At 36.8% G+C, this 13,712-nt stretch overlaps 1 protein-coding gene across 5 annotated transcripts in view; it reads left to right on the forward strand.

Moving 5' to 3' along the window:
• The window catches only part of TEX15 (testis expressed 15, meiosis and synapsis associated), a 91,314-nt gene that overhangs the window by 33,369 nt on the left and 44,233 nt on the right, over positions 1–13,712 (forward strand). For all 5 annotated transcript variants that reach the window (XM_027600420.2, XM_027600422.2, XM_027600423.2 and 2 more), the window contains one exon: positions 11,437–11,602. In XM_027600420.2, coding sequence (XP_027456221.1) covers positions 11,437–11,602 — 166 coding nt within the window. The remainder of the gene's footprint in view (positions 1–11,436; positions 11,603–13,712) is intronic.

The following is a 13,712-nucleotide window of genomic DNA, read 5'->3' on the forward strand; positions in this document are numbered from 1 at the left end:
TCTCTGATTCTTAGTTTATGTTTGTCTTCTGTTTTGACTATATAAAATTAGGTTAAATCATGCCTTTAATTCCTTAAACACACATGTATCCACACAAAGGTACATAGAACAGACGTGTCTCTTAAGTACACCTGAAAATTCTGTATATCATACATAAAACAAATATTAGAAGACTTGGAAAGATTTAGAGAAAATGGACCAGCTAAGGACCCTGGGAATCAAGGAATGTTATTGCAGTAAGTTCTCTGGGTTTTTTTGTTTGTTTCCTCCATGTCTTAGATTGGATGCCAACAGTCCAGGAATGCCATCTGAAACAGACACAGAAAGCCCCAAGAAAAAGTCTGTTCTCCTTTGCCAAGGACTGGGAAAGGCACATCCTAGAAAAATAGAAACCTGGTTGACAATAAATACCTTACTCCTACAAAAAATTAGGGGTGAAAATATAACCTGTACACCTTTGTTAGCAAAGACTTAAGCGGAGGACTTAGAGTTCCACTAAATGCCTTTCACCTTCATGGCAGTAACAAGTTCCCCTCCCTGCCATCCCCTGCCCCTGCAGTGTCCATGGTTTCCACCCTGCCCTGTGATGAGCCACCCCTTCTCATTTGGAGTAGAGCCAATAAAGACCAAGTAAGGAGCCTGGACTTCTGTGACACCTACAAAGCACCCGTCCCTCTCCCACTTTGTCAGTGGAGGCTGAGTCAGGAGCAGTGACTTCCACTCCTTCCTTGTGGTAACAAATCATCCCCCCACAGTGTCATTGGAGACCCTGTGGAGAGCCAGGACTTCAGTCCCACCTGGTAGTAAAGAATCGGTACCCCCGCCCTTTCCCTACTGGCAGATTCCCCTGCTTGCTCAGTTTCAGTAGAAGCTTGCTAAAACCCAAGATTAAATATGATCCAGAGTCTCTTACTCTTAACATCCAAAATGACCAAGATATAATTTTTTGAAATCATTCATTTACCACCAATCAGGAAAATCTCAGTTTAAATGAGAAAAGATAATCCAGAAATGCCAATACTCTGATGAAACAGAAGTTGGATTTATCTGGCAAGACTTTTAAAGCAGCCATTATAATGATGTTTCAGTAAGCAATTATGAACACTCTGGAAACAAAAGAAAAATAGAAAATCTCAGCAAAGAAATGGAAAATGTAATGAAGAACCAAGTAGAAATTTTGGAACTGAAAAATGCAATAATTGAAATAACTCAGTGGATGGGTTCCAGAGATGAATTGAGAAGACATTGGGAAGAGTCTGTGAATTTGAAGATAACAATAGAAATTACTCAGCATGAACAACACAGAAAAAAAGTTGGAAGAGCTTCAGGGATATGTGGAACAATAGTAAACGATTAAACATCTTTGTCTTCAGTGTCCCCAAAGTAAAAGAGAAAGAGTATGGAAAAGTATTTGAAGAAATATTGGCGAAAAATTTCCCAAATTTGGCAAAGGGCATAAACCTATATAGTCAAGGGGCTGAATAAGCTTTAATAAATAAGATAAACCCCAAAAAAGCCCATGCTACAGCACATCATAATCAAACTTCTGAAAACTAAGGACAGAAAATTCTTGAAAGCAACTAGAGCAACCATATATCTATAGGGGGAAAAATTTTTTTAAGATTTATTTTTTTTTAGAGAGCATGCGGAGGAAGGGGTAGAGGGAGAAAAGCCTCAAGCAGACTTCTCGCTGAGTGCAGAGTCCGACACAGGGCTCAGTCCCAGGACCCCGAGATCATTACCTGAGCTGAAAACCAAAAGTCAGCCACCCAACCAACTGAGCTGCCCAGGCTCCTCTGGGGGAAAAAATGTTTTTAAAGGAAGCCCTATACCCAATAGGGGCTTGAGCTCATGACTCCAAGATCAAGAGTCACATGCTGTACAAACTGTGAACCAGCCAGGTACCCCTATAGGGGAAAATTTTTTTTTAATGACAGATTTCTCATTAGAAACCATGGAGTCCAAAGGAATTGGCACATTTTTCAAGTGTAGAAAGAAAACTGTCGACCCAGAGTTCTGTCCCTAGCAGAAATATCCTTCAAGAATAGAAGTAAACATTGTCAGATGAAGTAGACTAAAAATTTTACATCAGCACCCTGAAAGGATGGCTAAATGAAGTTCCCTAAACAGAAAATGACAAAAGAAAGAAGCTGGGAACGCTAGGAATGAAGAAAGAACAATAGGAAGAGTTTCAAAATATAGGGAAATTTAATGGGCCATCGTTTTCTTGAGTATTCTTTTTAAGATTTCAGTTATTTGGGGCGCCTGGGTGGCTCAGTCATTAAGCATCTGCCGTCAGCTTGGGTCATGATCCCAGGGTTCTGGGATCAAGCCCCGCATCGGGCTCCCTGCTCAGTGGGAAGCTTGCGTCTCCCTCTCCTACTCCCCCTGCTTGTGTTCCCTCTCTGTCTCTCTTTCAAACAAATAAAATCTTAAAAAATTTTTTTTCACTTATTTATTTGAGAGAGAAAAAAAGAGAGAGAGCCCAAGCAGGAGGAACTGCAAAGGGAGAGGGAGAAGCAGCCTTCCCGCCAAGCAGAGAGTCCAATGTGGGGCTTGATCCCAGGACCCCCAGGATCATGACCCAAACCAAAGGCAGATGCCTAACCAACTGAGCCACTAGGCACCCCCTCTTGAGTTTTCTAATTGTATTTGACAGTTGGAGAAAAATTATAATTCTCTAATGTGATTCTCAGGGAATATAGAGGAAATAATTATAAAGTGAGATATTACCTTTGGAGGGAACTGGGTGAATGGGTACAGGCTCTCTCTGTTGTATATTACAACTACATGTGAATCTACAGTTAACCTCAGAATTAAACGTTTTTATAAAAATAGATCAAAATGAATTTTTTAAATGTCCGAGTAACCCATAGGTAGTCAGGAAACTGAAATAGAGAATTGAACAATGAAGGAAAAAATAAAATAAACAGATAAATGGCAGGCGTAAGCCCTAACATATCAGTTATATTAAGTGTAAATGTTCCAAATAGACCAATTAAAAAACAGAAGTTGAGGGGCACCTGGGTGGCTCAGTCGTTAATCATCAGCCTTTGGCTCAGGTCATGATCCCAAGGTCCTGGGTTAGAGCCCTGCATTGGGCTCGCTGCTCAGCAGGAAGCCTGCTTCTTCCTCTCCCACTCCCCCTGCTTGTGTTCCCTCTCTCACTATGTCTCTCTCTGTCAGATAAATAAATAATTTTAAAAAAAAACAGAAGTTGGCACAATATATTAAAAAACATGACTCAAGTATATACTGTTGATAAATTCACTTCAGATATAGTGATACACATTTTTTGAAAATAAACATAAGCAGAAAGATAGGCCATGCAAACACTAAAAATAAAGTGGGAGTAGCTTTATTAATATCCAATAAAGTAGACTTCTGTGGAAAGAAAATTACCAGGAACAAAGAGAGAGATTACATAATGTTGAAAAGTTCAGTCTACCAAGAAGACATAGCAACCCTTAATGTGTATTCAGTATTCATGAAGCAAAATTGTTAGAACTGAAAGAAGAAATGAACAAATCCAGAATTATAGTTGGAGACTTTAGCGCACCTCTCTCAACAATTGATAGAACTAAAACCAAAGACCCCGATAAAAAAGAGAATTACAGACCAATATTCCGGATGAACATGGATGCACAAATTCTCCACAAGATACTGGCTAATTTAATCCAACAGTACATTAAAAGGATTATTCATCACGATCAAGTGGGATTTATTCCTGGGCTGTAGAGGTGGTTCAATATCTGCAAATCAACTTGATACACCAAATTAATAAAAGAAAGGATAAGAACCATATGATCCTCTCAATAGATGCAGAAAAAGCATTTGACAAAATACAGTATCCTTTCTTGATAAAAATCTTCAAGAAAGTTGGGATAGAAGGAACATATCTCAACATCATAAAGGCCATATATGAAAAACCAACAGCTAATACCATCCTTAATGGAGAAAAAAATCAGAGCTTTTCCTCTAGGGTCAGGAACACAACAGGGATGTCCACTCTCACTACTGTTGTTCAACATAGTACTGCAAGTTCTAGCCTCAGCAGTCATCAATATAAAAAGCTTTTGCAGGGCAAAGGAAACAATAAAACGAAAAGGTAACCTTTGGAATGGGAGAAGATATTTACAAATGACGTTTCTGCTAAAGGGTTAGTACCCAAAATCTATAACGAACTTATCAAACTCAACACCCAAAAAAACAATTCAGTTAAGAAATGGGCAGAAGACATGAATAGACATTTTTCCAAAGAAGACATCCAGATGGCTAACAGACACATGAAAAGATGCTCAGCCTCACTCATCATCAGGGAAATACAAATCAAAACCACAATGAGATACCACCTCATACCTCTCAGAATGGCTAAAATGAATAATTTGGGAAACGACAGATGTTGGCAAGGATGTAGAGAAAGGGAAATCCTCTTACACTGTTGGTGGGAATGTAAAGTGGTATAGCCACTCTGGAATACAGTGTGGAGGTTCCTCAAAAAGTTAAAAATAGAACTACTCTGTGACTCAGCACTTGCACTACTAGGTATTTATCCAAAGGATACAGAGAAGCTGATTCGAAGGGGCACATGCATTTCGATGTTTATAGCAGCATCAACAATAGCCAAATTATGGAAAGGAATCCAAATGTCCATTGACTGATGATAAAGAAGATATGATACACACACACACACACACACACACACACACACACACACACACACACACACACACACACACACAATGGAATATTATTCAGCAATCAAAAAGAATGAAATCCTGCCATTTACAACAATGTGGATGGAACTAGATGGAGTGTATTATGCTAACCAAAAGAAGTCAGAGAAAGTCAAATATTACATGATTTCACTTACATGTGGAATTTAAGAAACAAGACAGATGAACATAGGGGAGGGAAGGAAAAATAAGAGAGGGAGGCAAACCACAAGAGACTCTTAACTATAGAGATCAAACGGGGGGTTGAGGGATGGGTGAGCCAGTGGAGGAATGGGCCAAATGGGGGATGGGCATTAAGGAGGGCATTTGTTGGGATGAGCACCGGGTATTTTAAGTAAGTGATGATCACCGAACTCTACTCCTGAAACCAATACTACAGTTATATGTTAACTAACTTGAATTTAAATTTAAAAAAAAATTGATAGAACTATTAAGACAGAAAATCAGCAGTTAGGGTGCCTGAGTGCCTCAGTTGATTGAGCGTCCAACTCTTGATCTTTGCTCAGGTCTTTATCTCAGAGTCATGAGTTCAAGCCCCAGGAGTTTAAGCCCCATGTCAAGACAGAAAATCAGCAAAAATATGGAAGAACTTAATACTGTCAAGCAACAGAATCTAATTGACTTTTGTACGTGACTTCACCCAACAGCAGAATAGACATTCTTTTCAAGTCCTGATTTGACACCCATCAGGATAGACATCTATTGGGCCACAAAACACATCTCAACATATTTAAAAGAATTGGAGTCATACAGAATGTGTTTTGGGGTCATGTATAAAGTAAAAATTAATATAAAGTATTATGTAAGTCTACAAACATATGGAAAATAACACATTTCTAAATACTCATGAGATTTCAAGGGAAATAAAAATACAAATAAACATTAAAATGTAATATCAAATTTGAGGGACACAGCTAAAGCATTGCTAACATTTATAGCACTAAATCCTTACATTAGAAAATAGGGATTTTGGGCGCCTGGGTGGCTCAGTCGTTAAGCGTCTGCCTTCGGCTCAGGTCATGGTCCCAGGGTCCTGGGATCAAGCCCTGCATCGGGCTCCGTGCTCCTCAGGAAGCCTGCTTCTCTCTCTCCCACTCCCACCTGCTTGTGTTCCCTCTCTTGCTATTGTCTCTGTCAAATAAAATCTTAAAAAAAAAATAGGATTTCATATCATCCAGTAATATCACCACTGGGTACTTACCCAAAGAATACAAAAACACTAATTCAAAAGATCTATGCACCTCTATGTTTACTGCAGTCTTATTCACAATGGCCATATTATGGAAGCAGCCCAAGTGTCCACTGATAGATGAATGGATAAAGAAGATGTGGTATACACGCAAATGCGCACACACAATGGAATATTAATCAAACATAAAAAATGAAATCTTGCCATTTGCAACAACATGGATGGATCTAGAAAGTCTAATGCTAAGCAAAATAAGTCAGAGAAAAACAAATACCGTATGATTTCACTCGTATGTTGAATTTAAGGAAATGAACAAAAAAAGAGACAAACCAAAACCAGACTCTTCACTATACAGAACAAGCTTATGATTACCAGAGGGAGGTGGGTTAGGGGGATTAAGAGTACACTTATCATGATGAACACTAAGTATAATGTATAGAATTATTGAATCACTATATTGTACACCTGAAACTAATATAACACTGTATGTAAACTGTACTGGAATTAAATTTTTAAAAATAGGAAGGATTTCATAACTGTAATCTTAGCTTCCACCTTAAGAAAATAGAAAATAACAAACGTAAAACAAGCAGAAGAAGGAAAATCAATGAAACAAAAAAGCTGGTTGATTGAAAAGATCAATAAATTGACAAACCTTTAACAAGACTGACAGAAGATACAAATGCCGCAAATTACCACTATCAGGAATGAAACGGAAATCATTTCTGACCCATGGCATTGAAAGTTTAAAAAGGGAATACTATGAACAGATCTGCTTACATAAACTTGACAACTTTGATGAAATGGACCAGTTTGTCAAAAAGTACAAAGTAACAAAACACACAATACTAAATAGATTATTCAAATACCCTTTTTTATAATCATTACAGAAATTGAATTCATAATTGAAAATATGGTTGGAAAGAAATCTCTAGACCCAGATGGTTTTACAGGAGAATTCTAAACATTTAGAAAGAGTTAATACAAATTCTACGGAACCTCCTCCAGAACATAGAAAATAATTTTATGAGGCCACTATTACCCTGTTATTAAAACCAGACAAATGTAATACAAAAAAAGAACAATACATACCAATATCCATCATGAACATTGATGCGGAAATCTTATATAAATGGAATTCAGCAGTACTGTATATAAAATGCATTTTATACTACCTCCAAAGGAGTTTTATTTCAGGAATGCAAGCTTGGTTTTATATTTGAAAGTGAATCTGTATTTGAAGGATAAAGAACAATTACATGATCATATTAATTAATGCAAAATAAGCATTCAACTAAATTCAACACTCAGGATAGAGACCCAGCAAACTAAGAACAGGGGAATTTCCTCAACTTCATAAAGAGTATATTAAAAAATACCTGTAGCTAACATCACTTAATGATGAACAACTGAAGCTTTCTCAATAAGAGAAGATGGCAAGAACATTCTCTTTTACCATTCTTATCAACATAGTACTGGAAATTGTAGCCAGTGCAAGAAAGAATGAATTTAACTTAAAAACAGAGATTGGAAAAGGAGAAATAAAACTGTTTCTATTTGAAGATCACATGATGGTCTACATAGGAAATCCCAAGGAATCTACAAAAAAAGAAAAAAATTCTCTAATAAGTTCAGCAAGGTCACTGGGTGCGAGATCAAAATAGAAAAATCGTAGAAGCAACCTAAGTGTCCATGGATGGATGGATGGATAAAGATGTTGTATGTGTATGTATACACACACACACACACACACAAACACACACACACAAAGAATATTACTCAGCTATAAAAAAGAATAAAATCTTGCCATTTGTGACAACATGGATGGACATAAAAGGGTATTATACTATGTGAAATAAGTCAAAAATACAAATACCATATGATTTCATTTACATATGAATTCTAAAAAAACAAGTGAACAAACCAACAAAAAGCAGAAATAAACTCCATAAATACAGGAAAGAAAGTAGGAGTTGCCAGAGGAGAGGGAGGTACAAACTTCCATTTATAAAATAAATAAGTCATGGGGATGATAAGTACAGCCTGGGGATAGTCAGTAATATTGTAATTTTGTATGGTGACGGATGGTAACTACACTTACTGTGGTGAGCATTTTGTAATGAATATAATTATTGAATCACTATGTTGTATACCTGAAACTAATATAACATTGTATGTCAACTATGTTTCAGCTTAAAAAAGAAAAAATAGAAAAATCAATTGAATTCCTATATATTAGCAAAGAATACATGAAAATCAAAATATTAAACATGATGCCATTTATAATAGCTCAAAACTTGAAATACATATGTATGAATCTAACAAAACATGTACAGTGTTTTTATGCTTTAAAGTGCAAATGCTAGGGCACCTAGGTAGCTCATAAACATCAGACTCTTGAGGGGGTACCTGGGTGGCTCAGTCGGTTGATCATCCACCTTCAGCTCAGGTCGTGATCCCAGGGTCCTGAGATGGAACCCCACATATGGCTCCCTGCTCAGCAGGGAAATACTTCACCCTCTCCCTCTGTCCCTCTCCTCCCCACAACCCTCCCCCACTCATGCTGTCTCTCAAGTGTGCACTCTCTCTCTAAAAAATAAAATCGTTTTTTTTAAAAAAGCGTTGGGGGCGCCTGGGTGGCTCAGATGGTTAAGCGTCTGCCTTCGGCTCAGATCATGATCCCAGGGTCCTGGGATCGAGTCCTGCATCGGGCTCCCTGCTCCTTGGGAGCCTGCTTCTCCCTCTGCTTCTGTCTCTCCCTCTCTCTCTCTCCTCCTCTGTCTTTCATGAATAAATAAATAAAATCTTTAAAAAAAAATAAAAAAAGCGTTGGACTCTAGATTTCTGCTCAGGTCATGACCTTGGGGTCCTGAGATCAAGTACCTGCTTAAGATTCTCTCTCACCCTCTCCCTCTGCTCCTCCCTCACCCTGCTTGCACGAGCACTCTCTCTCAATAAATAAATAAATTGCAAATGCTGCTGAAAGAAATCAAGGAGAATCTGTTATTTAGGGAGGTATACTTATAGTTTAGGAAATTCAACATGATAAAGATACCAGTTTTCCACAAATTTATCTTTAGATTTATTGTAATTTTTCTCAAAATCCTGGCAAGTCTTTTTCTAAATAAACAAATTTATTCTCAAATTTACATGAAAAGGCAAAAAAAGTAGAATAGCTTTAAACAATTTTGAAATAGAAAAAGAAACTCTAATTACTCTGCTCCATACTAAGGCTTACTTTGTAGCTACAGTAATCAAGATAGTGTAGCATTGGCAGAGAGATAGATTAGTGGAACAGAATAGAGATTCCAGAAATAGACCCACATTAATATGCTCATTTGATTTTCTTTCAATTAATTTTTACGAAGGTATATTCAGTCGAGGAAAGGTAGTCTTTTCATCAGATGTTGCTGGAGCAATTGGACAACATCCATAAGCAAGAAAAGGAACTTCCCCCTACACAAAAAAAAAAATAACTCAAAATAAATCATGGGTGGGCCCCTGGCTGGCTCAGTTGGTAGAGCATGCAACTCTTGATCTTGGGGTTGTGAGTTCAAGCCCCATGTGGGGTGTAAAGATTAGTAAAATAAATAACTTTTTAAAAAAATTGGTAAATTGGCTTCATCACAATTAAAAATTTATTTTCTGAAAGACTGTTAGGTAAATGAAAAGAAAACTTAGAGTGGAAGAAAATGGGGATTTGCGGTTTTTTGGGGGGTATAGTTTACACACAATGTTACGTTATTTTCAGGTGTACAACGTAGTGATTCAGCAATTCTGTATGCTGTGCTCACCACTAGTGTAGCTCCCATCTGTTACCATACAATACTATTAAAATACCATTACAATACAATATTCCCTACTCTGTACCTTTTCTCCCCTTGACTTATTCATTCCATAACTAGAAGCCTGTATCTCCCATTCCCCTTTACCCATTTTGCCCATTCTCCCACCCCACTTCCCTCAGGCAACCATCAGTTTTTCTATGTATAGGTCTGATTCTGCTTTTTGTTTATTCATTTGTTTTTTCATTTTCCACATGTAGGTGGAATCATATGGTATTTGTCTTTCTCTCTCGGACTTATTTAGCATGATATCCTCTAGGTCCATCCATGTTGTTGCAAATGGCAAGATTTCAACTTTTTAATGGTTGAGTAATACTCCATTGTGTGTATGTATATGCATGGGTATATATATGTGTGTGTGTGTATCACATCTTCTTTATACATCTATGTTGAACACTTGGGCTGCTTCCATATCTTAGCTACTATAAATAATGCTGCAGTAAACATAGGGATGCATGTATCTTTTCACATTTGTGTTTTTATTTTCTTTGGGTAATAACCCAGTAGTGGAATTACTGAATCATATGGTATTTATATTTTTAATTTTTTGAAGAACTTCCATTTCCACCAATAGTGCACAAGGGTACTTTTTTCTCTACATCCTCACCAACATTTGTAAATCATGTATATGAAATGAACTCATATTCAGAACATATAAAGTGCTTTCAAAACTCATTAGTAAGCAAAAAAAAAGGGAGGTGAGACAATCCAATTAGTAAGGGAAAAGACATGAACAGACATTTCACCAAAGAGGATGTACAGATGGCAAATGAGCACAAAAAAAGATGTTCAACATCATAGCCATTACGGAAATGGAAACCACAATGAGATATCACTACTCATTTGTTAAAACAGCTAAAATTAAAAGAATAACAATGCCAAATGTTAGCAGTGATACAGAGAAACCAGATCGGTCATACAACCAGCGGAAACCAGAAAGCTGAGCCACTCTTTGAAAAACAGTTTAATAGTTTCTTTAAAAACTAAACATGCAACTACCGTATAACCCAGGAACTGCACTTTGGGGCATTTATCCCAGAGAAATGAAAACGTACATCCACCCAAAAACCTATACACAAATGTTCATAGCAGCTTTATTTGTATAGCCAAAAATTGGCAACCACCTTGGTTTATAACTAGTGAATGGTTAAATTATGGTACATCCATATCATAGAGTACTTATTCATCAATAAAAAGAAACCATTTATTGAAATAACAACTTAGTTGGATCTCAAAGGGATTATCCTGAATGAAAAAAGCCAATGTCCACAGATCACAACTACAAAGTTCTACTTACAAAACATTCTTGAAATGGCAAAAGTATAGAGATGGAGAATAGATTAGTAGTTTTCAAGACTTAGAGGCAGAGAAGGAGAATACAGTTGTCAGTACTATTCTATTTTTAAAACAGCTTAAGGGAGATCTTTGTGGGATGGAACACTTGTGTATCTTGATTATAGTGGTTGCCATGAATCTATACATATGACAAAAGTGTGCAGAACTATACACATACAAGTGCATGTAAAACTGTTAAAATCTTAACATCTGTGGATTTTACCAATGTCATTTTTCTGGTTTTGATATTATAGTTATTAATGTTATTCTGTAGATGTACAAAGATAGAATTTTAAAGTCAAATAACCATTTCCCTTTTCTTTGTCTTTAGTCTACTTGTCACCTTGTTGCACCAATACTAGAGAGTATAGTTTCATACATGATACTCTTAACCAGTGCCAGCTTGATGTAGGCTGTGATCTGCAATCAGCATGGCAGTTTGGGGATACAAAATTGGTTCACAATGAGGATCTGGAAAAAAATTTTACTTCTAAGAGGTAAGTTACTACGACCTAAAGAAGGTTGAGATTTTGGGGTTTTTTTGTCTTTACTATGAAGTCATATGAATGAGTAATTTCTACCATTTGAGATTTGGTAAGTATTACTAAGAAAATAAGTACAGAGATTGTTTATTATTTTGTTGGCTTCTCATAGCCTTGTGTAATAGTGAAGAGCTAAGTGTAAGATTTTGATTAATAAAGTTTTACAGGTTAATGTAGCCAGATTTCACACACTTGTAATTTTTTAATCTTGATAAATTTTTTGAGAAGCATACATCAGCACGTTTATTAAGCACCCATTTTACAGATCCCTCGTGCATCCTGCATATATAAAACAGCAGTTATCCAGAAAATAACTTTTTTTCCTTGATTCAGTTGTTCAGAGACTTAGTTGATGTTTCAATTTGGCAAGATTGTATCTGGCTATTTCCAGCTATTCTAGAGCCACTATTTTTTTTCTCTTATTTTTATTTTTTTTTTAAGATTTATTTATTTGACAGAGAGAGAGAGACACAGTGAGAGAGAGAACACAAGCAGGAGGAGTGGGAGAGGGAGAAGCAGGCTTCCCTCAGAGCAGGGAGCCCGATGCAGGGCTTGATCCCAGGACCTGAGCCGAAGGCAGACGGTTAACGACTGAGCCACCCAGGCACCCCCTATTTTTTCTTTTAAAATTTTTTTTATTTGAATATAGTTAACATAGAGTGTTAAATTAGTTTCATTTTAATTTTTTTTTGAGTACTACTTGTACTTTTTGGGAAGGCGTAGTCCATTATTTTGTTTTCATAAGAAAGAAGAAAAGCATATGCAAAGTTCTCATTGTAAACATTTTGTGTTTATAGATCTAGATCTTAGGTGAACACAGTTTACCTTTTTCATTTTCTGATTTTTCCTCCTCACTAATTGACAATTAACTTAAAACCTAACTGTAGCTTGATCAAGGACCCACACTTAGAACTCATTTTGGAATGTTTTTTGTTTCTTTTTTTGCTTTAGAATTCATTCCTCTTGACTTAAACATACTTACCCCTGATGTCACTTTGAGAGAATTGGTAGGAATGACAGATTTAGTTGATAGCATATTCTGTCATCTAGAAAACAACAGTTTTGAGCAAAAGTGCAGTGGACTGGCTATATCCCGCAACTTCCAGATTGAAATAAGAGTTTGATCAAAAATTAATTCCTGGTATTGTTCTTTGGTTTTAGTTCTTTTAGGCATTTTAAAATTTTGTCCTTTTTTGTATTGTTCCCCTGCCCAACACTTAATTTACAACCTATTGATTTTAGAGAAATTAGAACAACTACCCAACAATACATGACATGTTAGAACATTGCAAATAACCAACAGGTGTAGGATTTATTGATTTCTTAGTTATTTGCCAATTAGACAAACTCATTTGTTTCCCATAGTACTTTATACTCATTTTATAGGTCTTACTACCATATGTTGGTTTCGTCTGATTCTCCTGCATTGTGAGTTTTATCTTCTTTGTTTTTATGTCCATAGTATGAAGCTGGCAACACAGTGGGCACTTAATTGTTAAATTTTTATTTCATTTTTTAAAAACCGGTGATGCTATAAAGTGCCCTTAATTAGCCTTAAGACACAGGTGGAAAAGAAAATTAAAAAAATTAAAAAAATGGTTAGGGGCACCTGGGTGGCTCAGTCATTAAGCGTCTGCCTTCGGCTCAGGTCATGATCCCAGGGTCCTGGGATCAAGCCCCGCATCGGGCTCCCTACTCAGCTGAAAGCCTGCTTCTCCCTCTCCCTGTGCCCCTGCTTGTGTTCTCTCTCTCGCTGTGTCTCTGTCAAATAAATAAATAAAATCTTTAAAAAAAAAATGGTTAGAAGAAAATAATAGAATGAAAAGAAAATGTATTAGTAACATTGACTGTCTCTGGCTTTTCTTTCTTTCTTCTTTCTTTTTTCAAGATTTTATTTTTTAGAGAGAGTAGGGGGAGGGGCAGAGGGAGAGGAAGAGAATCTCAAGCAGACTCCCCACTGAGCCTGATGCGGGACTCTACCTCACAACCCTGAGATCATGACCTGAGCTGAAACCAAGAGTTGGACGCTCAACTGACTAAGTCACCCAGGTGCCCCTTGGCTTTT

The sequence above is a fragment of the Zalophus californianus genome, chromosome 2, assembly GCF_009762305.2.
Source record: "Zalophus californianus isolate mZalCal1 chromosome 2, mZalCal1.pri.v2, whole genome shotgun sequence".
Classification (NCBI taxonomy): domain Eukaryota; kingdom Metazoa; phylum Chordata; class Mammalia; order Carnivora; family Otariidae; genus Zalophus; species Zalophus californianus.